Here is a 26,903-nt window from a genome sequence, read left to right as displayed (position 1 = left end):
ATTTGTCATTTTGGTCTAAAAAAATAATTTCTATATCTAAAAAGTATCAAAAACAAATATATTTTTTTTTTCAAATAATAGGTGGCGATTGCCAAAAAAAAAAAAAAAAACACATTATTCCGGTCAACAAGCTGGACGTGTAGGAGGATGTCCGAGTGAACGATTGGATAGACTTAAAAATTCAAAAACTCTTTAGTTATCAAACATGTCTTCAAATGTATTTTGGAATCATATTTTGAAAACTATAATCAAAGGGTTAGAATATGAGGGTGAAATCATAAATCTAGAATGAAACCAAAGCCTAATATTTTCACATAGACGAATTTGGGGTGATTGCTGTGCAGGAGGCATAACAGCCATTGTTGTGCAGCGAAATATGTCCATTTCGATAATTCGAACCGTTCACATTTTAGAATACATCAAATAGAACATGTCTGCAAAAAATCAAGTTAATCGAATAACGTTTACCTATTCATCCACTCACATTTGTATATACAAAAATAAATAATAATTACAATTTAAAGTATTAAAATGTATTCATCCACTCACATTTGTATTTACAAAAATAAATAATAATTACAATTTAAAGTATTAAAATAAATATAAATATGAATGGATAAATGATATCCGATTAATTTAATTTTTTACAAACATGTTCTACTTTATATATTTTAAAATGTAAACGATTTGAATTATCGAAATGAGTTTCAAAATAAGTCTATTTCACTACACAACAATGATTATGCCCTCTTTTAGAAAGTAAGTTATAATTCACTTCTCAGATTATAACCCACTTCTCTCTCTCACAAAAAACTAGTTATAATCAATTTTTAATCAATTTTCAACTAAAACATTAATTATAACAATCTTCTCAAAATAGCTTGCCCCGCACAACAATTACCCGAACTTCTTTTTTTTTTTTTTTTTTTTTTTATCTTTCTTTCTTTGCTCACTTGAGTTCATAGGACTTTTTATCCTACCTACCTACTACACGTCGTCAAACATGGCCTCTTTTTTACACTCCCATGATCTCTCTCTCTCTCTCTCTCTCTCTCTCTCTCATGATTTGATTGGGATGATAACATAACGTAAGGGAGGACATTTTAGATCACGCTGAGGATTTGCACCACGTGGTGGGTCCAAACTCGGTTGGATTTTTGTGACTTCTTATTCATTAGTAGTAGTACTTTGATTTATCAAAATCAAAAGTGGGCTCCACTTAAGCTTTTAACGTTTTGTTTTTGGTGGGTCGGTGGGACTCATTTATACATCTTTTAGTGCATTCCTCCCATAATTAACATTATGTAACACAGACTTATTTTAGTAATTTTTAATTTTTTATAAAAAAATAAAAATAATAATTTGACAATTTATAATAATATTTTAATTTCTTTGCTAAAATATCAGTATGCCCAACGAAACAAACCGGTACAAGTGATGTCCCAAATTAAATTTGACTGATTAAAATAATAAAATTTATCACTTTTGTCTCTTTTTTAAAAGCAACAGGTCAAATATTTTCGTTTGAATGATCTAAAGAAATGTTATTTTTCAACGGTGTTATATGTATTAATTGATATATCAATATATATTATGATACTATCATTTTAAAATCATAAATCTCACTTATTATATAAATTATAAAGATTTAAATTATAAAATTATGTCATATTATCGATTAGTACACTAATTTATTTATTTTTTTAATTCAAAAAAAAGATGCTTTGAGGTGTTATTAGACATCCATAGGCCCAGACTCAGGAGTAATCGATTATTCGTCTGATTTAACATAATCTATAGATAGGGATTTACCATTAAAGTATTAGTGAATCTCAACCATACGCCGCAGACAAGTTTAGAATTTAATGGAAGTACAAAACGAGATCTCAACAAAAAGTCACTAAAAAAATCTAACATTTTACACCTCTAAGAGTCGAACCTGAGCCACGCCCGTAAAGAAAGATATTTTTTCCCGTTAGGCCACCACCCCGTGGTGATTAGTACACTAATTGATAGGGATGTTTCGAGGTTGAAAGCTATGTGAAAACTTTATTCGTAACTTTTGTCTTTGTGAGAAGAGATATTGTAACTTTTGTCTTTTTAGAAGAGATATTGCCTGACATGTGTTGTAGGAATAATTATTCAGTAATTTTATACTATAAACATGTGGTACTTTATAGTAATGTGATTTATAAAGAAGATAAGTATATAAAATATTATGCTAGATAATTGAAAGACATGAGAAAACGTAATAAATAATAATTATTTAGGGAATACGGACATGTAACACTCCAAAAATATTCTATAATTTCTCTGTCTTATAGTCTCTATAAATTCAATTTTTTTTTTTACAAATACAATGAATTAAATAAGATGTAATTAACAGATTAAATCTAATATAATTTTTAAAAATAAAATACATGATTAGCTCAACAACAAATAATTTAAATCATTAAGACAGAGAACATAAACTCAAGAAAAATCCAATCTAATAAAAAAGCACCCAAGTGCTGTCTACCAACAAAGTTAGAATAATACAAGCTATTATAAAAAAATATATATATCATGAAATACTTTATAAAAATTTTCTATCATTTGGTTAATGTAATGTTTTATTATGTGTAATCTAATGGTAAAAAATTTTCAGACAATTTTTCGTGATATTTTCTTTCATGATACCTAACATTACTCACAAAGTTCCACTCATTATACAAATTACAAAGATCTAAACTCTCTAAAATTATGTCACATTATCAATTAGTACACTAATTTTTATTTTATTTTTTAACTCAAAAAAAAATACGCTAAGGTGTCATCAGGCGTCCGTAAGCTCAAACCTCGGAGTAACCAGTTACGAACCTGATTTAACTTAACCTATAGAAATGGACCCACCACCGAGACACTAGTGGAGCTCAACCATACACCACAGACGAGCCCATGATTCGATCAGTATACAGAGTAAGGTCTCAACAAAGAGCCACTAGAAAGACTTAGCATTTCACACCCCCATGAGTCGAACTTGAGTCACGCTTGTAAAGAATGATGTCTTCTCCACTAGGCCACCAGCCCTAGTGGTGATTAGTACACTAAGTGATCCGTAACTTGTCTTTCTTGGAAGAGATATCGCATAGGAATAATTATTCAATAATTTCAGACTATAGACACGTGATATTTTATAGTAATATGATTAATAGAGAAGGTGAATTAATAAGATGTTGTGTTGAGTGATTGAAAGACATGAGAGAACATACTGAATAATAATTAGTTAGGATAAACGGACACGTAAGACTCCCAAAATATTCTATAATTTCCCTTGTGTTATAGTGTGTTTATAAATTCAATTTTTTTTTACAAATACAATAAATTAAATAAGATATAATTAACAGATTAAATCTAATATATTTTTTAAAAATAATATACGTGATTAGCTAAACAATAAATAATTTAAATCATTAAAACAGAGACAAAAACTCGAGAAAAACCCAGTCGTATAAAAAAAAATACCCAAGTGCTGTCTACCAACAAAGTCAGAATAATACTAAGTATCATTAAAAAAATATCAGATTTGATTGGTAGCTCGAAATTTAGGGTCCCGAATGCCCCTAAATTTCCATATAAGGCAAAAAAAAAAAACAAGGCAAAAAAAAAAAAGGAAAAAAAAAACAAACTTATCCAAAAAAGGAAATTAGGGCCACTGTTTTTAGGGCCACAATTCATTTTCCAAAAAATATATATCATAAAATACTTTATGAAAACCTTCTGTCATTTGATTAAAATACTGTTTTATTATGTGTAATCAAATAGTAAAAAAAAATTTATAAAATTTTTCATAATATTTCTTTCATAATACCTAACATTACTCACAAAATTTTGCCTTTTTTGGGAATTTGAAATTGATTCAATTATGAAACATGATAATATAATCATTGCGTCAGTCTTTACATAATAATCTATACATTTTTTTTATAACACAAATGAGTAAATTTTATAAATATTTATTCATATATAAACTACATTACTCTGAAAAAATGAGGTAAGAAACGAAATTATGACTTCATAGCACAAATTGCATTTTGAAAACTAATATCGAAGTACTTTGAACACTCCACCGTGAAGAGTCATGCTATTATCGAGTAAGTCTGTCTTAAGAATAAATCAAAAATTAGATCGGTCACTATAATTTCCAAAAGTTTGACATCGCAAGGATAACCAGAGTAGTTTAGTTGGTTAAAACTGATCAATTTCATCATCAAGACTGTACGAAACTCACTACCTCTACTCTCTTGTATACCTCTACTCTCTTGTATCTAAACACAAAAATATTAAAAAAGATAATAAACACATATATAACATTTCAGTTCAAAATCGTTGTTAAAGCCCAAAAACCACAAACCGAACAAATACAAATGGTACTAGCATTTTAAAAATAAAAAACAAAACTGATAAAATCAAATCAAACTGGCGGCTTAGACCAGATGGGGGGATTTGTTTACCAATTCACCTTTTTTTCAAACACCCTCCTCCTTACATGCTTAAGAAGATCGCAATCACAAGCCAAAAAAATCCACCATTGGCTTTGTAAGATTTTGCACCACAAGATCTTCTATTCCCAATTTCTTGTATTTCCCCGCCTCAATATACTAGAGCATATTTTAAGATCCAATTATACTTGTAAACTATAACTTTCGCCAAACAAGGAAAAAACAATTAATATGGAAAAAAATTGGCACACAATTTAAATAATCCACAATGGGGGAGGAAAAAAGGGTAAGACTGATCTATTCCAACTCTTCAAAAATCAACTTAAAAAAACAATTCACATTGTGACAACTGAACTGACATTCATACCCCTCTTGCTCGGTAGCCCATATAACCATTGGCCAAAAGAATGAAACAAAAAACAAAACCGATTTCCAATTTTATCTATATTCATTATTACATCTTGATTATCATTATTTTCTTTAATTGGAAGCAAAACAAAACACTCGATGTCTCAAGTATAACTTACCAGTCTGATCATATACAGCACACCCGTCAATCAACCATTTGTAGCAAACAAAGATCTCAGGCTTACATCTGCAAAACAAAAACGTTCCGTTTGTATTTAAAGATTTGAAATACATAGATTTGATATTAATCAAAGAAAATAGCTTAAATTTAGATTTGATAGTTTAACTATGGATCTCAACTTATCTTCATCTATAATTGTTCTATCCACCTATAATAACTCTCCAATATTCTTTATAAAATTCAACCTCAAATGCCTTGTTTTGATATCCACGTCCATCCAAGCAGACAGAAAAAAAATGCGCCCAAACATCTGGCGGACTTGTTAACACACTCACATTCGCATAAACAGGGGAAGAAATAGAGTACATCCCATACCTGCTGGTTTCCGGCAACCCCAGTTTCGGAGGGTTTGATCCTTCTACCACAATCCACAAAGTCAGACCAAATCAAGGGACTGTTTCATCTTTCTCGAGCAAGGCCATCAATTTCGACATGATTCTTCTGTTTCTCAGTTTACACCTCTATATGCCAAGGCAAATAAATCAATTCACTACACATCAAATCCCATACGTTCTGTTGTATATATCGCCTGAACTGGGCATCCGAAACTTCGAATCCTCATAACCATTGTAGACCTTGTTATATCCCAAAATCTCGGTTCTAAGGAGTTCTGACATACCCAGATCATTTCCACTCTGAACCTCATTCCAACCATCCCACTGACCATTTGACATTAGCGCAGGTCTAGACTGTTGACGAGAGAGCTGTGGAAATGGGGATAGATTGCTGGCTAGTGTTTGCTCCATAATCCTCGAGGGAACTCTGTAAGCATCACTATGTGTATTATAACCATCACCCATGTCAGCAAATCTGTGGTTCTGTAGTGGAGAAAGAGATCTTTGCATCAACAATTGAAGCCTAGCCTCATTTTCAAAGGCATTTAATTGTGGAGGAAAGTTTGATCTCATGTCTAAGCCGGCAGCATTATTATTAAGCCCACCCGGAAGTCTCCCCTTGCCTACTGCCAAAATCGCAGGATCCATAAATTCAATGTCCCCAGCACTACCAATATTACCTGTTAGCGATGCCTGATATGGATTTCTCAACAAGGACGAAGCATCAAGCAAATGATTCCCTGCAAAACGGGGTAATAAAAAACAGATCTAAATTAGACAAGTTTCCTACATTAACAAATCTGGTTAGAAAAATGAAACAGTAATCATATTACAGAACTAACCAGACATGGCATCAAAAGTTGGTTCCATTCTCTCATGAGAAGGAAAGCCTGGGGGTGGTGCTCTGCTGGAAGTGGGAGCTGAAAATCCAGGAGGGGCAAAAATTTGAGCTCTTGAACCTAACAAGACATTCAAGAAGTGTCAGCAAAAACCACATACGTAACAAAAGAAGACATACACAAATTATTTACTAAATACAGATGAAAGAGAGATGATGGGTCATATTAAAATAATCAAAATAATGTTGCCCATAAATCATGTATATGAGGACTACATTGATAGAAGACAAGTCAAGGACATGTTCACAAAAAACCAAACCACATAAAAAGGACATGTTCACAGCCAAGCATTGAACAACAAATTAATGAAGCGCTTACTGGGAACCAGGCTCCCCAAAGTACTGGTGGAGGACATCAACTTAACAAGAGAGCATAACTGGTCTCCACACTCTCAATAGTATTTATTACTGAGCACCTCCACTCTACCATCACCATCTAGGAAGCATGGATACTCTGAAAAACATGTCATACCCGTACCAGATACTTACCGACGTATGGTATCTCATTTGGTACTTCTGCACACGTACCAAGTACATGAAACACGTACTCAATTTTTTTTTTTCTTAATTTTTGGCGTACCAATACTAGTACTCGTACCTATACCCGTGCTTCATAGGTCACCATTATAGACTCACATCCAGTAAAGCATTCAGCTGAAGTCCAAGATTAGATTCATATTGAAGTCTCAGACTTTTCCCCTACTTCAAGCAGATAATATATTCAAAAAGTACAGGTATCTGGACACTTTTTTCTTTTTCTTTTTTTATATATAGGTATCTGGACTTATTTTTCACCAACTCACCGCATTTAAAGGTCCCACAATTGTTAACGCCAAACTCTACTCCAACCTTACAACACACAAGTATCAACCCTGCAATAATTAACACTTTCTACAGAGGTTGAAAGAATTGACAATCAATGGAAGCATACTGGACTGGACCCATTACTGGGATTGCCCAGGCCAGACAAAAAGCCATATGAGCCAAGAAGCCAAACCACAACCATATGAGCCAAGAGCTTCCTATGTTACTCTTCATTTTTTCTAATGACAAACTACCATCCACATCAGTTTCAGATTTGCCACAAGGACGGGGCATGTTAATCATAAAACTTGCTTTCAACTACACATGTAAGTCGTAGATTAATGAAATCTTGCAAGTAGGAATACAACTGCACTGATGAATCATCATAAATTCATCCTAATTATATATACAAGCTGCCATAACGATCAATTAGAAAATGGAAAAATAAAAACAAAAGAAAGAGGCGGCACAAGCAGGAGGAGAAGAACCAGTATAAAACATAGTTCAAATATCATGACAAAGTTTTTTTAAAAATCAGAAAATGGAAGATGCCCATCAGAGAATAATTTATGCGAACCAAGAAAACAAAATGGTGGTAACAAAAGAATAAAAAACAAAAAAACAAACAATATCAGCATGCTGGCATGCACAGGCGCACACACAACACAAACAAGGGAGGGAAAAAATAATCATCGAGACCCACCCGTTCAAAACAAGACAAATCCAGCCATTGATGCCACATAGCAAATTATAAATAAATCATGGGTAAATTGGAGTAACCTCCCCTGACAAATGAACAAATTAGAGTCCATCCCCAAAGTGACTTTTATTGCATTGCATTAATGTTACTGGGGCGGCAGCTGCATTTTACTCATTTCCTAGAGATGAGTGAAATTTATTAAATTACAAGTACATAATTCTTTGCTAAAAAGCCAAACCAACATGAATATCATTTAAAACAATCATACATACAATCACATAAATGAAGAATGAGCATGAGTTGATTAGTGGCCATCATAAGATTAGGAACAAGAAGAGAAGCATATCCAAAAAACATTATATACAAAACTATCAACCAAAACCAATCATAACTCACCTGAAAGCTTGTTAGAAGATATATAAGAGTGGCTGTTCGCAAAATTATCAGATTCCTCAATGTTAAATGTAGAGAAACCATTACTATCACCAAACTTATCAAAATTGAAATCTCTGCTTTCTGGAAAACCATGGCTTAACGGACGATCCTTCAGCACTTGCCCAATATTATGCAAAGATGGTTCAACATCAGATACTTGATTTTTAGATTCCTCCTGTCTTGCAAAAGAAAACCTGGACTGACTGCTGTTTTGCGCTTTCCAGGAATTTGATAATTTAAGAGATCTTTGCTGTCTATCAGTTTCACCCAACAATTTAGCCAAATTCTGAGGTGAAGTTAATGACTCATCCCATACATCAAAGTCCATGGACAAAATATTTGAAATTATGCTGTTCTCTCCCATATCTGTAGCAACATTTTGGTTAGCATTGGCTGCTTCACCTACAAATCTCCCAACGTGCTTCTTTTTCACTTCATTTGGAAGCAAATATGAATATTCAACTGCCCTGTCTGAATCAACAGAACTACTGACTATATCCTCAGGGAACCCATTACGTACTGCTGGAACACCAGATGGATGCAGCAGTGAGCCTTTGTCAACTTTCTTATCTAACATTTGAGGATCTAGGTTGAAACTAGTTGAACCATAAGGCTCATTCTGCTTAAGAGAATAAACCCTAGAATGATTAGAGAGAGGAAAGGAGGGAGATGCATGAGTAAAGTAGCTCTTGTTAGTAATGACTTCTGGATCCTTGAGTCTCTGATCTTCAAAATATTGCAAATCCTCTTCCACGTCAGGAAATGTGACTTGAGAATCTGTGTTTGCTACTTGAGTTTGGGAATCCGATCTCAAATCAGACTGTTCTCTTGTAACAGAATCTGATCTCCAATCTGATTGATCTCTTGTAACATAAATATCATCAGTAGATGCCACAGCTTTCCCAAGGACATGTGCCGTTAATGGTTCCCTAAATTGCTCAGTATAGCATTGTTGTAACCCTTGATTTCGAGGTGAATTAACCAAGGTATTATCAGAAAGTAAACTATTAGGCCTGTTATCCCCATAATGTTCACCCATAGGACGTTTATCAATGTTCATTGATGCCACATCAGAGCATAAATTCTGAATATTTCCATTAGCAGAAACATTCAGGTCTTTGTCTGAACCAGAAGAATAAGATTGCCCACAAAGATCAAAAGAATTTGTATTATCAGGTGCTACACTGATGCATCTATCCTTATCCTCTGATGCTGGTGGAGAATGTAACTGACCATTCACAGTTGACATATCAGGAAGTCCTGGAGTGTCAGGAGCCTCAGAAGTAGTTGTTTGATGATCTGTGCCTACATTCTGTCTAACAGGTTCAAGTGGCTCCTGTTTACCTTTATGTAGAATTGTCCGGCCTTCAAAAGGAACAAGCTTCTTTCCAACATCACCATGCAATAGAGGAACCTGAGCTGTGCCTGCAACTGCTGTTGAAAATGCCACAGAACCACTGCATGTTTCAGGCTTCTGTTTTGAAGGTCCATTTGAACATATTAAACTTGGAGATGGTGGCTGACCATTAGTAGAAGGTCGAGTTCCCCTGGTACGATAATCAAAACTTAAGGACCCACATCTTAAAATCAAAAAAGATGATCTAGTTCAGGTAATGACATACCATGAGGCTGCTGCTGGGAGAGCAACAGATCGACCAGAGCTGCTATTTGGCGGAGAACCTTTGACACTGCTTGCTGGATTCTGCCAGTCAGATGCAACCTACATAAAATCAGAATTAATGTCAATTTACTGCACCAATCACCATTCACAACACTTTTTTATTTGATCAGTCCCATTCAAAACGCTTTTGTCCAAAAACAACCACCACAAGATTGGGTAGTGGCAAAATGCATCATTCTTCAAATACATAAAATACCTTCAACATCTTGTACAAAGGAATTTTTAAAAAATCCCTAAAAGCTAACCTTTAGCTTTACATAAGGAAACACAGCTTAGCCAAAAGAAAATGCACAATCATATTTAATTTAATCCATTGTTTAAGAAAAATTATAAATTTCTCATTTAAAGAACAAAAATCAAAGAAACAAAAAAGTGAACACTGAAAGTCTTACATTTGAAGCACTTTTACTAATAGGTTTTCCTGAAGAAACAGAGCTGTTAATGCAGTACTCATCTGCTGGTGGTGGTAGAACATTCCCTGAACGCCTTTGCATATCATTTATAGCACCAGTGACTTGTTGAACTCTACTCCTTTAAAATCACTATGCGAGTTAATTAGCTATCCAAAAAAAATGTCAAAAAAGAGAAAAACAACGCATCCTTTCCTTCAGGTATACATAAGGACATCTAACCATTTCAATTGAGATAAACCACAACATAGAGAATTTAAAACCAATTGAGTGGAGACAAAAGGTTTGATCATAGATTTTGATACAATTTCAGCAATGTTCATAATATATAGCAGGAACATTAAACTGCTAGCTTTCACTTTCAAAACTTCAACATTTGGGCACTTCAAAGTTCAAACCCCACTAACATTTCCCAATGATTCAAGAAGTCTAAAACATTTTTTCCAAACAAAATAAATACATGAGGTTACAAGAATTTCCTAAGATTTCAAGTGATGGTTTAGTCAACTTTCCATTTTGAATTACATCCATCCAGCCATCCAGCCCAAAGACAACTGCATAAACCATGGTGGAGGGGGGAATACAAATAAGACAGCCCCACTTTTATGCATAAGATATTTCATCTCAATTTGAAGCTATTTTGAAAATAAGATGTTCATAACATCTTCAACAGTATCCGGCTCCTCGAAGGAGCTCAAAAAGAGTCAACAATTATTCCAATTCCCAGAATCTGGATTATAATAAGAGTCTAACAACTATAGCAAGAGGGGGAAATGTTTTAAAAGAAATTGCCATTTTATTCATCCCAATAATATTTTCAATTTTGTAGAACATTAAGCAATCTCCTAAAAAATTGGGGTAAATGAAGTTTGAAGAACTGTTTATGCTTTCAAATTTTGGTCCCAGGTAGACCTGGACATGAATCAGATTCAGAATGGATAAAGATTCAACGATAATCCTAGTCCACACCGTGATTCACAAAATGAACTAAGAGATCTTTCATATACAACTTCAGGAAGAGCTAAATGAAAGAAAACAAGTTAATATAGAACTTTTTCCTGTGTTTATTTGAAATTCATATGAGGTTTCGATTCTTACTCAGACTAGAAATCCTTTTTTCTGGTAAGTGAAGCCCCTGGTTTTTTATCGTCAAAAGGCATGGTTCAACATAAGAAACACTAAACATCACATTTTGTCATAACATGACAGGAAAAGATTAACAAAATGCCAAATTCTAAATTAGAGAATGGATCTATTCAACAGAAATATTGTGTACATGTGTGAAAATGAGTGTTTTTATGTACATATATGCAGATGTTTTACAGTGAATAGGCATGGGAAGGAGAAGATGAGTAAGAGAAAAATGCAACACGGTGATGTGCACACGTGCGTGAGAGAGACAGAAAGAGAGAGAGAGAGAGAACCACCAGCCAAGAGTCTGAGAGAAACTTTACATAAAAAGAGAAGCCACCATCCAATAAATTAGGATTTGACAGCTGAAACATTTTATAACTAGCATATTCATCTTTATAATTGAACAGAATCATTAACAGATCAGATCAACTAAATCCATGTCTGATCTGTTACCAATCAGACCTATTAGATTCTGATAGTAATTGAATAATCATATTTCAACCACAAATTATTGGATTAGATTGGGCTTAGAATACAGTCCATTGATGGGCCTAGTCTCAGGTTTATATTCCTTTCCATTTTAAGACAAATTTTCCAAGGACATCTTGTATTTCTGATTTGCCTCACCGCCACCAACAATGATGATAATTATAGTTGTATCAGTGACTAATTAAGGTGCTTAAAAAGATAAAATCCACATCAGGGACGTTCTTAGTTAGCTCGCAGAAAAATAATCCCAAGTCTAACACTACAAACTCAAGTGTAATTCACAATGTTCATTCAGAATCTTATAGTATGGACTTAGGGCCATATTTTAATTAAATGAGAGGAAAAGCAGAGGGTAATCAAAATATGAAAATACCTTGTGTATGCTGATATTATTTCATCTTTAGTGAAACTATCTTCTTGTGTGCCAATCTCGTGCAAATACAGACAATCAGGATTGCTGCAAGGCTGCACCAAAAAAATTTCAATCCTCACCTAAACCAATTTCACCAAACAGTATAACCAATAGTCCAATTTCCAATCAATAATTCAGAAATCATACCACATTTCTCAGCCAGGCATGACAATACTTTGTGGTTCCAAAGCATGCCCTACAAAATGAAATCCCAACACCTACATAAGAGAATACAGAATAGAACATAAATCTTGAATGTAGCCATTTCCCACCTCAATGATCTACCATCCAAGGTAAACCCATGCACTGATTGAATACATCGAACCGCTTCCTCCTCCTTTGAGTAAGTAATATATCTGGGATAGAAATCACGTTTAAGAACCGAACAATTGTAGTGAAGTAATGGAACAAAAATATGTAAACAAGCCAGTATCAACATACAACTGGATAAAAAGCAGAAACAAACTCATCTTCAGATTAGGCAGTTTCCTTGTACATATGAACTAACAGAATAAGCAAGAGATTGAAATGAACAAGCAATGTTTGACAGAAACATTTTGAAGTATTTATAACTCAATTTCACTTCTCAAGGAAGATAAAAATAAATACATAAACAAAAACTAGCAATAATGAAAACACTTAGACTTACACACTACACGTATTGTTTGCAAAATGTTGAATAGCACCAGCGGCTGTCCGAGATATAGACACCTTCAGCACCTTTCCATACTGACCAAAATACTCTCTCCGCTGGAGAAGCTGCTAATAAAATGATAAAACTGTTAATGAACAGACCTATACCCATGTTGTGAGGGGTGGTGAGAAAGAGGGGGGGGGGGGGAGAGAGAGCAAAAAAGTACACACGTCTTCATCTGCCAGATTAAGAGGTAACCCCACAATGTAGACAAGATTTCGTTGAATCACTCGCACACTGCTAAGTTGCTTTCTTCCTTCAGATGTTTTACCTTTTGCCTTTTGTGGCTTTACTTTTCTCTCCATATTCATCTCAACCACCAACCTGCCACGTGGAAAATGATGACTATGAAGTTAATCATAAATTTAAGGATAACAATGTCATCGTGAATGAATTGGGAATATTCTAGGGAAGAGTTTGTCACTAAAAAATTATTTTTCCAGATGATAACCTTTCACAATTTGCTGCCATCCCTACAATCTTTTCCTTGTTGTAGGGAGTACGGCATGCTGGACACCGCCCTTCTGTCTCATCCTTCTCAGCCATGTCCATTACGTGATGCCAGCACCAAACACAGATCTGCAAAAATACTTCCACGGTTAACAGTTTCAATACTACAGCTAGGAACAATATACAATCAAATATCAAAATGGTAGGTCTAAGTGGCTGGCAATATGATCTTTCATAATTTCTTTTGGAAGATATCAGCTGCATTAACTTCTGTCTAGCAATATTAGGTAGGATGATTATGTAGAAGATTCCTACCCATCACTTTGGATTTAGTAGAACCCATAAATAGATATAATTGCACAAAAATGAGATTAACATTGTCAGATTTATAAATCTCAGATTCAGAATTGTGTTATTTCATTCCGGTTCTGAACTTTATAGATGGAAGGTTCTCAACAAGGTTTAAAAAAGGGTTTCTCATTTCATGCCAATAGGTATCGCAATAAGGTTATTTGATTACCTAATGGCCAATTACGCGGATGGCGAGGACTTCCCAAGTGCAATAACCATAACCAGCTCTGCAATGGCCACTTGACTACACAAGCCAAGAGAGATGCAATTCCTATGCTGATCCCCCAAAAAAAAAAAAAAAAAAAAAAAAAGAAGAGAGATGCAATTCCTAAAGGGTGTGTTACGCAGCACAGAAAAGAAAGGGAAGGGAAGGAAAGGAATAAAAGTAATGGAAGGAAAGGAAAAGGATTATAAATCATTTCCTTTCCTTTAACTGACAGTGACAAGGAATACAATATTTAGCACTTGAACGTTTTCCATCCCTCCCAAATCCCGCCAATTTTAGACATGTTCATTTTCTGCAGACTAGAAAGCACGGATACGGATACAAGGTACGGATACAATACGATACGGATACGGCGATACAGCAAACTCTAAAAAAATATGATACGGGTACGGCGATACAGCAAAATCTAAAAAAATAGGATACGGGTACGGCGAGGATACGTTTGTAAAAAATAAAAAATAAATAAATTATTAGCAGTGAGTTACACATAAGTTCAAGAATGTTGAGAAACCACAATAACTTATAATGCAAAATACTAATCTTTAAGAATTAGGTATTAATTTAAGGCAGTAGCTAGTTTAGTTTTTAAATTTTCAATAGGTCTTGCAAATATTTCATTTCAATATCAAGTCTAATATGTTGATATTATAATATCAAAATAATCCACAACTTGACCCTATACTTTTTCCTTTTGCACTAGTCAAAAATATTCTATGCAAGTTTATTTGCTTATTTATTTATTGATATTTGATTTTACTATTGTTATATTATCTTATTAATCCTTACTTCTATATAATTATAGGGGGACATGCATGATATAATGAAGATATGTCAATTTGATGAATTCTATTACTTTAGCTTACTATGTTATTTTTATAAAAAAAAAAAAACTAATTAAAGTATTGTAAAAATATTCTATTTATCCTCGTAATTATATTATATTATGAAATTATGCAAAAAATGATACAATTCTAATTTCGCAAGAAGAGTAATATGTGACTTGGAGCACTTGATACTTTAAAATTAATTAAGAAGTATCCGATCTTGGAGCATCCAACACTTCAAAACTAAGTATCCAATACTTTAAAATTAATGAAAAATAATTAAGAAGTATCCGATACTTTTAATAAGTATCTGATACGTATCCGTAAGTATCCAAAGAGTATTAGTATCCGATACGGATATGATACGGATACGTCTTCCTATTTGAAGTATCTGTGCTTCATAGTCTGTAGATATCCCTCAACAATTCCTTTCCCATGACATTTCCATTCACTCCAAACAAAGAATTAAAGGAAAAGGCACAAGGCACAAGGGAAGACAAAACATTGGGGCCTATTCAAGGCTGTAAACAATACCCATGAACAATATTTTTTTTTTTTGGGGGGGGGGGGGGGGTGGGGGCGGGGTGTATGAATAAAATCTTGGTAGGCCTTTTTTAAAAAGGGGCACAAACCATGTACACATGGCATATATATCAAACACTATGTCCCATGGACTCTTCTATATTGTGAAGTTCCCGTGACAAACACTCAAAACCTTAGTAAGGGTATGGGATGTGTGACTATCGTGTTCAATTGAACATGCACCCAACAAGTATGCCCAAGTAGTTGAGTTTAGTATGACTACACATAAGACACTAACTTTATTCATAAAATGCTCTAATATTAGTATATAAACAACATTTTACCCCTAAAAATAAAATAAAAATTTACAAATTACGGGATCTAGTTGTGCCATGGTATCCTTGGCCATAAGAATTAGGTGTATCAAACACCTAATTCATGTGAAGTAACATAGAGCTCAGTCTTCTAAGCATAAGCCTTATGCATGTGTGCATGAGCATATGCACCTATTGTATGTGTAACTAACAATTTCTTTAAGATATGACAGCTGAATTAAGGTGCAAAATGTATGGTTTTGAGCTAGTTCTCACGAGTTCAACAAATTGGTAATAAAAAGCAATCACTCACCACCACATTTCCAATGGTGCTTCATCATGTAATATGTAACAGCTAGAATTCTTAAATTTAATGAATGGAAAGATACGAGTTAAAAGCGGACAAACCTAGACAAGAAGCATATGATAAAATCAAAGAACGGGACCAGGAGTATCAAGAATGGGAGTAAAAATATTTGATGCCAAGATATATAATAGGAACTACTGTCTTATTTCTTTTTTACAACAATTAATGTTCATAGAGAATAAAAAGATGAATGACAAATCTATCTATATCATCAGAAAATATCAATAAAGACCACATATTTTGGAAGAGGAGTGCCATATACAAACCAAACTAATTAGAGGAAGAAACCCACTGGCTAGAAGAAATGTGCTAAATTGTTTTTACAAACTTGGATAAGGTTGTTGAAAAAGACTACTGTATCTAACAACACAAATTGTGGAGCAGTCAAGGAAAAAAAAAAAAAACATCCACAAAGATATCCTAACAATAATGAAATATCAAGAAGAACACACAGACGAACAAATGTTTCCATAAACATTAAGGATATTGACAAAAATAGTGAGGACACAAGCAAAACACATGGTTGTCAGAACTTAGATTAATGAGATTCATGATTCGATACAAGTTTCAACCAAAATAATTTGAATCATACTATGAAGTGAATCATGTGATTTAATTTGCACTTCATTACGATTCATTGCAATTCACGACGATTCAATTATATTTTTGTTTTGTTAGTGTGGTGTAGGAAATACCATCATTTTTACATCTCTATCAAGAAAGAAAAAAATGATCAATTAGTCATATTGATTTATGTGGTTTATATGTATTGGGAAAATTACAAATAAACAAACAAATTAACAAAGGTGAATATAAGTTTAAGTAGAAAAGAGATGATAACATTATTTTTCATTTATACGGCTAATAAATTAGTCCCCATTGTATAAAACTATTTCGATTTGGTCCTAAATATTTAAATAGGTAAGCATAAAACTCCCCCACCCATTCTGGCCACCCCCCTCATGTACCTTACGTAACCAACGTAAGGGTGGCCGGAATGGGCAAGGGAGGGGTGGTGGAGTGTTGAGTTGGGTGGGAAACAATTTTTTTGTATTTTTAAAAATTTATATTCATGATCCACAATTTTAGTAGCATGATTGTCGCTTCAATTGGCAATTTGACAACAATGACAAAAAGTAGTTGGCCAACAATGGTTGGTTTCATACAACATAAAAATACAACAATTAAATTAAATACATAAAGAAAACCCAGGTAAGGCAACCATATGCCGTGTGACTATATCATGAAGAATATATACCACCACAAATGATTTATTTGTGACCCTAAATCATAGGCCTTCAAATAGGAGTCAATTTGAATGATTCTTTCTTTAGAAAACCATCAAACTAGATTTAAGAACACCAGACTATTTACTTGATGATCAGCTTAATTTGACACCTGACATAAAAGGGATTCTCCACATATATGAATCACGAGACACTCAGTCATGTTACCTAAAATTAATTAGTGTTCGTGTGGTTAAGATGTATAGTTTTGCACAATTCAGTAGAACCCTGATTTTGAAATATTCCAGAGTTTCTTGTGGAAACAACTCAAAAGGAAGTTCTGACTAATTTACTTCACCTATGCCATCATTATGTGCATGATATATTGTTATTTGCAATAATTAAAAACCTGGTCAAAAGACTTGACAAAGAAAAAGTTTCGAACCTCGTAACCACATTTGCAAGGCTTCAATTGCTGATCCGTCAAATCCATCTCCTCAGCACAGAGAGGACAAGTCTTTTCTCCCTCATCGCTCATGGTTGCCTTAAAAAGAAATAAGGTCAGAATTTAATAAGATTCTAACAAAAATATTTTAATACCCCTGTCAATTTCATACAAGCGCATACACACGGTAGTAGAGACTATAACCCAGCAATTATTCTCAAAATTTATACTTAAGTTGACAAGTACAACTTTTACGTCTTGGCAACATTCTACATAGTTGACAAAATTGATAAGTTTAATCTCCCACATTCTTCTTCGGTGAAAATGTGTTCCACATTCACGGATTACAAATCCTCTAAACGATTAGAAGACAATTTTGGGGTTCTTAAGAAGAAACTCCACTGAGTAACAAAACCCTAAGAAACAACTAACTGTGAGCTGAAGCCCACTTTGTATCTAAAAATCTCAAATAAAATCCTGAAAACTAACCTTTAAATTCAGAAATTTCAAGATTTTGTTCGATAAACAGATAAACAACGATAGGCAGATCCAACTTTAAAAAAAAAAAAGACAACATAAAATCAACTCAAATAAATCAAGCTATCTACATATCAAGAACTAATCAATGGTTTTAACAATTGTCAAAAATCGAAATTCGAACTTCATCTATAATCAATTTCAATAGGTTGCATGTAACAGAAAAACTAACAATCATCTACGAATACAAATCGATTAGATAAAGCAATTTAAAAAGGACAAAATACAAAATTAGGGATCTTAATCTGATGATTGAAAGAAGGATCTAGAAAGACGATTGTATGGGGTGGGAAATTAGGGTTTGAGATTGGAGCTCGAAGACTTACAGTGGTGGTGATGAGTGGTGGATCGAGAATAGGACGAATCGGAGAGGATGAGATTGTAGAGAGAGAGAGAACCACAAGGACTTTAGAGAGAGAGAGCGAAATAGAGGAGGAGCTCGTCGATGGCTTTGGAAGGCCTTTTAAAGATGCTGTCTTTTCTGAGTCGCTGTCGATTAAGGCTGTGTTTGGAATTTGTGAAATAGAATGCTTGGTTCTTGCTTTTGAGGGAAAAAATTATTACTAAAAAAAATTAAAATTTATGTATTTATACAATAATGAAATAAATAAGGATAATCTACTTATACACCACAAAATCTCTCAACATATATTATTTCTATGATTTTTTTTATACCCCTTTATCAAATTAGTATTGTGGACATAATTCTATACCCTAGACTCTTTTGGGCACCACCACCAGCTACCACTAGCCTCTACCGCTTACTTTTATATCTTCTATATCTGGCCACCGTCACCAAAACCCGGCCACCATTGCAACCCCACAACCTCCGTATCTTGCTGGCAACCTCTCGCGAAACCTTACACACCGACCGCACTCTGTAACTTGCCCTCTAGTCACCGATTGTAAACGTTATCCTTTTTTCTTCTTTGCAAATCTCTCTCTCTTTCTCTCTCTCTCACAACGAATGTGTGACACTCAAATTTTCTTTTTAAATTTAAAATTGCAATAAATAGAACTCAAAATAAATAATAATAGTAATAAACAAATAAATGCATAGTTTAGGAAAATAGGAATTAATTGATTAAACTGTTAAGGAAATAAATTGTGAGACACCACGTGTTAAATATTTTAGTAAGTGGTAAGTGATGTTTTATAGTTTGGTAGTGAGATTTTTAGTTATGAACCTAAGTTGTAGTCATTTATAATTTTAGGAATCATCGTGGATTGCCAAAGAAGGTAATAACTTTTAGAATAGTAAAAGGCCAAAGTGACTCTCGATAAATTCTAAAAGATAAACTCAACAGAGTTAATAAATAAATAAGAAAAATAGATAAGATTGAATCTGCCAAGATTACACGCGTCAACACTCGGGGACTTTCCGTAACTTATACCTGCCTATAAATAGGAAGGATTGGCTCATGTTAAGGGCAACAGAAAAGAAAAAGAAAGTAGAAAGTCAAGAAAGACAGCACGGGTGAGGAATTCTTGAGTGGTAGAAAAAAAGAATAAGAAATTAATTTAAGGTAAGTTATATTATACCTTGAGCTAGCATAATATGTTTTAAATATGTCTTCAGTCACCATAATATATTTTACATATGTTTTGACTCACCATAATTTATTTCATACAAATTATATTTTATAAATTATATTAATATTTCAATTACGTGGGTTCTTTTCCAAACTCTATTTGCTTAAAATGAAATTAATGGATATGTTTGTTTAGCTTTTAATGATTATTTGACAATGATCTTGTAAGCAATTATGTTTTGTAAGTACCACCACGAGAGTTCCACGCATTGGGGGACTTAAATAACTATTGGCCCTTGTTTAACCACTCTGTGGTCCCCTGTTTGTCATGAATCCATTGACCCATGTTCTGTTATGTTCTGTACCGTGGTTATAGTTATTTATTTCAGTTTCTGCCACTTAATTAATTTGTTATTCAACTCAATTATGTTAATGTTTTAGCTTAAATAACTATCCATGGCTATTTTGTACCCTATACTCACCATACAATATTTCTCACTCTACCATGTGCTTATAGCTGTTACCCCTTTCAAGTGACGAGGTTTAGCAGGGTCAAGATGGGAAATGAATCGCTGTGTTGTTTTTATTTTTTTTTAAAGATTTCTTCTTTTTTTCCGGACACTTATAATACAGAAAAAACCCAAATGACTATGTTTGTTTCCTTTTAATAAATATTTGGTACCCAATTATATTATTTTAATTTACTTAATTTATCCGTTGCGCCACAACTATAGAAAATTTCAGAATTACTTTATTGTCATCTTGTTGCGACGCCGAACCTTTGGGTACCGGGTTTGGATTGTGACAGAATGCAAACCCTCTTCGTCTTCTCCTTCTATCTTCACTGCCACTTGATTTGCCACCACAAACCTCTTATCCACCTTGAGTCTTCAACCCAACCTTTTTCCTCAGCAAACAGCACTGCAACATAGCCTCCTCATCATCACGAACCCCCCTCATTCTACTACTTCCACAAACCTTAGATCTAGGGTTTTCATATCTAAAAATTCATCTAGCGAAGAAAAGAAGAGAACGAGGAGATAATAGGGGTCACCGATGAGTTCTAGATGAGAAAATGGCAAAGAAATGAGGACCAACGATGTTGTAGAGGTGGCTTTGGTGAAGAAAAGTGACGAAAGTGGAGAAGAAGACAAGATGAGAGGTTATGAAAAGATAAAGGGAATGGGAAAGGGTTTGGAAGTGAGGCTGGCGATGGTGAGGCAAGAGAAATGATGGATGGAGGAATGAGGAGGGGATTCGTAAGAAAAATGAAGATGAGTCGACAGCCGGCGACGAACAACAACATAGAGCAGCGAGAGCTAGGATTAAGGTTAGGGCTAGTGGGGTGGTTAAAGAAGATGAGGATATTTTAAGTATATTTGAAAATTAATGGTGTGCATTAAGGAAAAATAATAAAGTTAAAAGTGTGTGTGGTATACATTGAGTAAATGATGTGTACTAAGATGATATGTGGTGTATAAATGAAATTTCTCAATAAATAAATAACACACAATTTATTCTCTATTTGTTTTGACCGAAAATGTTTTCTTGCATTTTATAATGTTTGGTATAATAAAAAACGAAAAACAAAACTACTTAATATTTTTCACTTTTAAAATGTATAAAATGTTTCATAAACTAAAATCTTACAAATATCACCACATCATCACTGCCTCTATCATCTCTGTTGGAAAGAATGGTTTTTATAGGCTTGTTTTGGGCCAACTTTGAGCCCAATTTTGAGTGGGTCCCAAACGTCTTTTGGAGTAGGTCCAAAGAGGTGACGTGTTCCTTACTGCATGGCAAGTCACACAGTGAAGACGGTTTGTCAAAACCATTTATGAGTGAATGGGAACTTGACATCGCTTTCGGGTTCATGGAATGGGTATTTAAAGAATTAAATGTGGGGTTTCCTTGTAAGGCTTGTCTCACATTGAAACTTTAAGAGAGCTTGTGTATGCATATAAGCTCTAGATGGCAACACTTGGCTTGGGCCCCAAGGGGCACCCCAAAGTTATTAGAAATGGAGGAGTTATAGACAAATAGAACTTTGGCTCAAACCACCACATACGCGCATGTGCCGCCACAGGTGTGAGCGGGGTCGATTCTAATATTAATTTTTTGAACAAAAAATTATTTGAATTTTTTCAGAAATTCTTAATGAAATTAAATTTTAATTTTGTGCCAAAATTGAATTTTATTTTTTTGTCCATATGTTACTCCTACAGTCAAATTTTCCAAACAATTTCCAAATCTGTTGCACCCGGACAGATTTTGTTTTTTCAAACAGATTTAAATCTACCCAAGCAGATTGAACAGATTCAAACTGAAAGTTCAACAGATTCAAATGTTCAGTTATCAGATCTATCCAAATTGATATTGTATCTGTCCAATTTGAATTTGTACCTGTTCAATTCAAAAAACTTACTTGTTTGGGTCTATATATAGTAGGCCATTTCCAGCAGTCATTCAGTCCGAAAATAGTCTAAAAAAATCATTTTGTTACATTCCTTTTACTCTCTTACATCAATTTTTCTTCATATTATTTTAGAAAAAAATTCTGAGAGTTTAGAACATAGGTTTTGTTCGCCGAACAAATTGTTTGGAGTGCTATTATAATTTATGAAGATCATTATATATTGGGAGATAGACGCATTTTATCCGTAAGAACCGTAGCGGGCCGAATCTGTCTTAAGGACAGAATGTCACACACTCGACTTGATCTTTTTAATATTTATTCGGTTCAGTAAAATAAATTATGTAAGTAATTTATTTTTATTTTGTTTGATTTGTTTCATTTATTTATTGTACACAAAAAATTGTTCCAACAATCTCCACCACCGCCATCTCCACCGCTCTTGTCGCCATCACCATTGCCCCACTACCTCTAATACATTAGTTTCAACGACGTAACTAACCATTCATACAAAAATCTCTTCACCACTTTTGTCGACGTCATCATTGCCCTACTACCAATAATACATCAGTTTCAATGACACAACTAAACATTCATACAAAAATCTCTTCAATACATTTTCTAATAAACTTTTTCATGCCAAAATAAAAGGAACATCCACGCCAACTTATCTCGTGTTTTTTTCTTATACTAAAATTGCCCTTGTGTTTTTCCTCAAGTTTCTTATTTCAAATTTTAACTTTTCAGCATTTTTTTTTTAGGTTAGCTTGTGAATTGGACCAGTCCAACTCGGGCTCTAGACTCATTACAAGTCAGGATTTGATAATTTAAACCATTAACTTTGTAACCTTCCATATGTAAATCATTCATACCAACAAAAAAAAAAAACGATTGAACCGATAAGTGTACCCACTTAATCTATTCACATTTATTTTCAAAATTATGTACAATTTTTTGTATGAATAATCTATATATGAGAAGTTACAAAATTAACAATTTCAATAATTGAAGTAGAACTCGCAGTGGACCAATGAGCTTAAATTGGACTAAGTGATTCTTAATTTTTTATCTACATTAAATTCATTTTTTTCAAATAACAATCGCTCTGTTTGGTTTCAATTTTCAGAATTTACGTTTCAGAAAATTCTACTTTTTCATTTTTCGTATTTTTTTTGTTTTTACTGAATTTTTTTTAATATTTTAAGTATTTTTTAAAAAATTTTAGACACATCAAACATAAATACAATTAAAAAATATAATATTTGTGAAAAAAATCTTTAAAAAATTTGCTAAATACAAAAAATACAAAAAAATGTGTATTTATTAATTTTTAAAGATATTTTTTTCACAAATATTTGACTATTTAAATACATCTAAGTAAGATGCATCTAAAAAAATATTAAAAAATTATTAAAAATTTAAAAATATTCACTAAAAATAAAATATGCAATTTTCAGAAAATTGAAACTAAAACACACTGAATAATTGGTATATGGTGAGTACATGTTTTGGAAAGGTCAATTTTTAGTCAAAAAAATCAAAAAGTTATTCTAAGTTGTCAAATCATTATTGTTAGGTCCCTTTATTGTCAAATCCGAAGACAAAACTTTGTGTTGAACAAGTTGTAACTTTCTCTATGTTTTTGTCTTTCCCGTTCGAGCGGAACCATTGGCGCTCGAGCGGATTTTGGGGTCTCTTAGTATTTTGTCTAGTCTGTAAAAATGTTGGAAGGTGTGATTTCGCGCTCGAGCGGAACCCTGTTTTATCACACGCATGTTTTGCTGAAGCCGCTCAAGCGGGATGTTGGGTGCTCGAGCGGAGATCGCAGACTCAGGCTGCCTATTTATACCTGTTTAGGTTGTTTTTAGGGTTTACTTTTCCTAGATCTTATTCAAGAGTCCTAGGGTTTTGTTTGAAGTTTTCTTCTGAGGTTTTTGTGAGTTTTCCTTGATGTTTTTGAGAGAGTTCTAAACTTATGATTTAAGATTCATACATCAAGGAGTATGTTACTTTATATTCAAGAGAGTTCTCTTCGGTAGATTCGGAAGATTCAAGCGTAGAGTTTTCAAAAGGCGTTTGATTCTGTACGCAGTCGTTAATTCGACAAATGAAGTTGTGGATTCAACTTCAGGATTGATCAGTTCCAAGATGAAGGCGTTGTGAAAGAGTTACAGGAGATTTGAAGACAAATTGACTGAGTTGGGTAATTTGTGTATTATCTTTGTAATCTTTCTTTCTTTAGTAGTGGATTGATTAGTGGCGTTTCGCCCGTGGTTTTTTATTACAATTCAAGGTTCTTCAATTGTGGTTTTTTCCACGTAAAAATCGTTTGTGTCGATTTATTGTTTATTCCGAAAAACAAACAATCTAAATCACTTTCGTAAGTGCTTGTTGATTTAGATTGTGTGTTTTGGATAATTGGGATTTGGAATATTTTAATCTTGATCTAATCGCGAATCACTCAGGATTTTCAATTGGTATCAGAGCAGGTCACTCTTTTTTTTAAAAATATAGGAGTGTGATTTTGTGTGACTAGTGATATGGATTCTATTCGTGAAGGTAACTCGACCCATAGACCTCCTTTACTCGATGGTACAAACTATTCTTATTGGAAAGCTCGTATGAGAGCGTTTTTAAAATCTATCAATGAGAAAGTTTGGCACGGCGTAATCTATGGATGGAGTGAACCTACTGTCACCGTTGATGGTGTTGATATTCCTAAACCCCTTGATAAATGGGACACAACTGATTACCAAAACTCGAGTTGGAATAGCAAGGCTCTCAACTCCCTGTTTTGCTCCGTCACACCTAAAGAGTTTCGTCGTATCTGCACGTGTGAGGTAGTAAAAGAGGCTTGGGACATTTTTGAAACGATTCACAAAGGTACAACTTCTGTCCAAAGGTCAAGACTTCAACGTCTCACCTCCGCCTTTGAAACCCTTTTTATGCGCGATGATGAGACGTTTGATGATTTCTATGCAAAACTTAGTGATATCGTGAATTCCCGTTTCACACTCGGGGAAAAAATCCCGGAAGCTAAAGTTGTTGGAAAAATTTTGAGGTCCTTACCTGAGAGGTTCCAATCAAAAGTGACAGCCATTGAGGAGGCACAGAATGTTGATACCCTCAAGCTTGATCAATTGGTTGGAAACTTGTAGACTTATGAAGCCCACCAGATTTCAAAGAAAAAACAAAAAGACAGTGTGGCTTTCTCTAGTGCTCATGAGACTGCAAAAACTCCGAAAACTGAATTTGATTTAGAGTCTGAGATGACGGCTATGTTTACTAAACAGTTTTAAAAAAATTTAAAGAAAAATAAGCCTAATTTCAGAGACCCTATGTCAAAAGACAAGAGTAATAAAAAACCCAAAACTTTTCCACCAAAATTTGCTCCAAAAACTGAAAAGAAGATTGTAAAGGGGCAAGGGGTCAAGTGCTATGAATGTCAAGGGTTCGGTCATATTGCCCTTGAGTGCCCTTCAAAAAAGAATCGAAAGAAAGTCTACACTGTGACCTGGGATGATGAAAGCGGGTCGGAGCAAGAACCCGATGAACCTGAATCCGGTGAAGACGGGGATAGTGCTTTCATGACATTTTGGTCCACTGTATCTCAACCGCTCACAAAGCCAGCAGAATTAGCTCGAGGTCAGAACCTGCATAATGCTCCCACCTTTGATGGAAGCAACTACTTGGATTGGAAGATCAGAATGAGGGCGTATCTGAGAGCTTTCGATCCAGAAGGCTGGCAAGCCATTGAAAAGGATGTCGAAAGTGTTGACAATCCAAGTAATCAGAGAGTTCTGTCTACTATTTGTGGAGTAGTTTCTGTTGAAGAACAACAACGGGTTATTCAGTGCACAAAGGCTAAAGAGGCATGTGAAATTTTAAGCCAATTCCATGAAAGAGGAAATTCACCTTCACCACCATCCAACAACTTTTCTGTCTTAGTTGCTAGATTGGATGAGATCAAGGAGAATGAAGAGCAAAAAGAGGATGATGAAACATCTGAAGACAATGATGAGATCAATGGGGATGAACTACAACAAGCTTACAAAAAGCTGTATGAGGAATCTCTGAATTTGTCCAAAATCAACGACAAACTCTCTCTCAAGCTCAAAACATGTAAGAGTGAGAATGTCAGGCTGAAAGGAGAACTTGTAGCAGCAAAGCAGAATATCATCAAGATCTCGAGTGACAGGCAAGACTTATGTGGAAAACTTCTATCCTGTGAAACTGAAAGGAATGAACTTCTAAAGGTGTATTCCACATATGAAGAAAAGCTTAAAAGTCTTGAGATGTCACAAGCTACATTGGAAGAGATAGTCTGTCAAAAAGATGAAGAATTTCGTGTTGCTAGAGCCACTATTGCCATGTGGAACAAAGGTTCCAAATCTTTAGAAAACATCCTCAGGTCTCAACAAATGGGTTGTGACAAAAGCGGGCTAGGCTATGGTGCGACAGCTCACAAGGGACAGGCCTCTACTTCACATGACATGAAGACTCAAGCAAAGGGAAAGTTGAAGGTAGACTAGGCTGATCTCTCTCTTCATCTACCTAAAGTTGGTAAGATCAACAAAAAGGAAGTAAAACCTGTTTTTATTTGTCATCACTGTGGTAGGTATGGCCACATT

At 34.2% G+C, this 26,903-nt stretch overlaps 1 protein-coding gene across 2 annotated transcripts; it reads right to left on the bottom strand.

Annotated features, from left to right (window-relative positions):
• Positions 1–4,752: 4,752 nt before the first annotated feature.
• Positions 4,753–18,976, bottom strand: LOC114298118 (uncharacterized). Of its 2 annotated transcripts, none has more exons than XM_028242628.2 (14): positions 18,651–18,976; positions 17,788–17,886; positions 13,514–13,641; positions 13,233–13,386; positions 13,018–13,130; positions 12,641–12,724; positions 12,516–12,564; positions 12,330–12,421; positions 10,316–10,454; positions 9,865–9,962; positions 8,204–9,789; positions 6,248–6,364; positions 5,386–6,145; positions 4,753–5,076 (listed from the first exon to the last, which is right to left on the bottom strand). In XM_028242628.2, exons 2-13 carry the CDS (start codon positions 17,878–17,880, stop codon positions 5,568–5,570), a joined length of 3,231 nt encoding a protein of 1,076 aa, XP_028098429.2. In that variant the 5' UTR covers positions 17,881–17,886; positions 18,651–18,976; the 3' UTR covers positions 4,753–5,076; positions 5,386–5,567. The 2 variants fall into 2 exon arrangements, with proteins under 2 accessions (XP_028098429.2, XP_028098434.2); XM_028242633.2 differs by having other exon boundaries at positions 13,018–13,127; positions 18,651–18,806.
• Between the last annotated feature and the right edge of the window lie 7,927 nt (positions 18,977–26,903).

The sequence above is a fragment of the Camellia sinensis genome, chromosome 3, assembly GCF_055761805.1.
Source record: "Camellia sinensis isolate YWXY chromosome 3, ASM5576180v1, whole genome shotgun sequence".
NCBI classification, from domain to species: domain Eukaryota; kingdom Viridiplantae; phylum Streptophyta; class Magnoliopsida; order Ericales; family Theaceae; genus Camellia; species Camellia sinensis.
This window is presented reverse-complemented; position numbering and strand designations above follow the sequence as displayed.

Excerpts from the sequence above, each read along its gene's own strand:
- LOC114298118 (XM_028242628.2), bottom strand. The coding sequence starts at position 17,880 with ATGAGCGATGAGGGAGAAAAGACTTGTCCTCTCTGTGCTGAGGAGATG. Across the intron at positions 12,565-12,640 it reads TTGGATGGTAGATCATTGAG|GGCATGCTTTGGAACCACAA; the intron begins GTGGGAAATGGC and ends TTCATTTTGTAG. Across the intron at positions 6,146-6,247 it reads AACTTTTGATGCCATGTCTG|GGAATCATTTGCTTGATGCT; the intron begins GTTAGTTCTGTA and ends CCCGTTTTGCAG.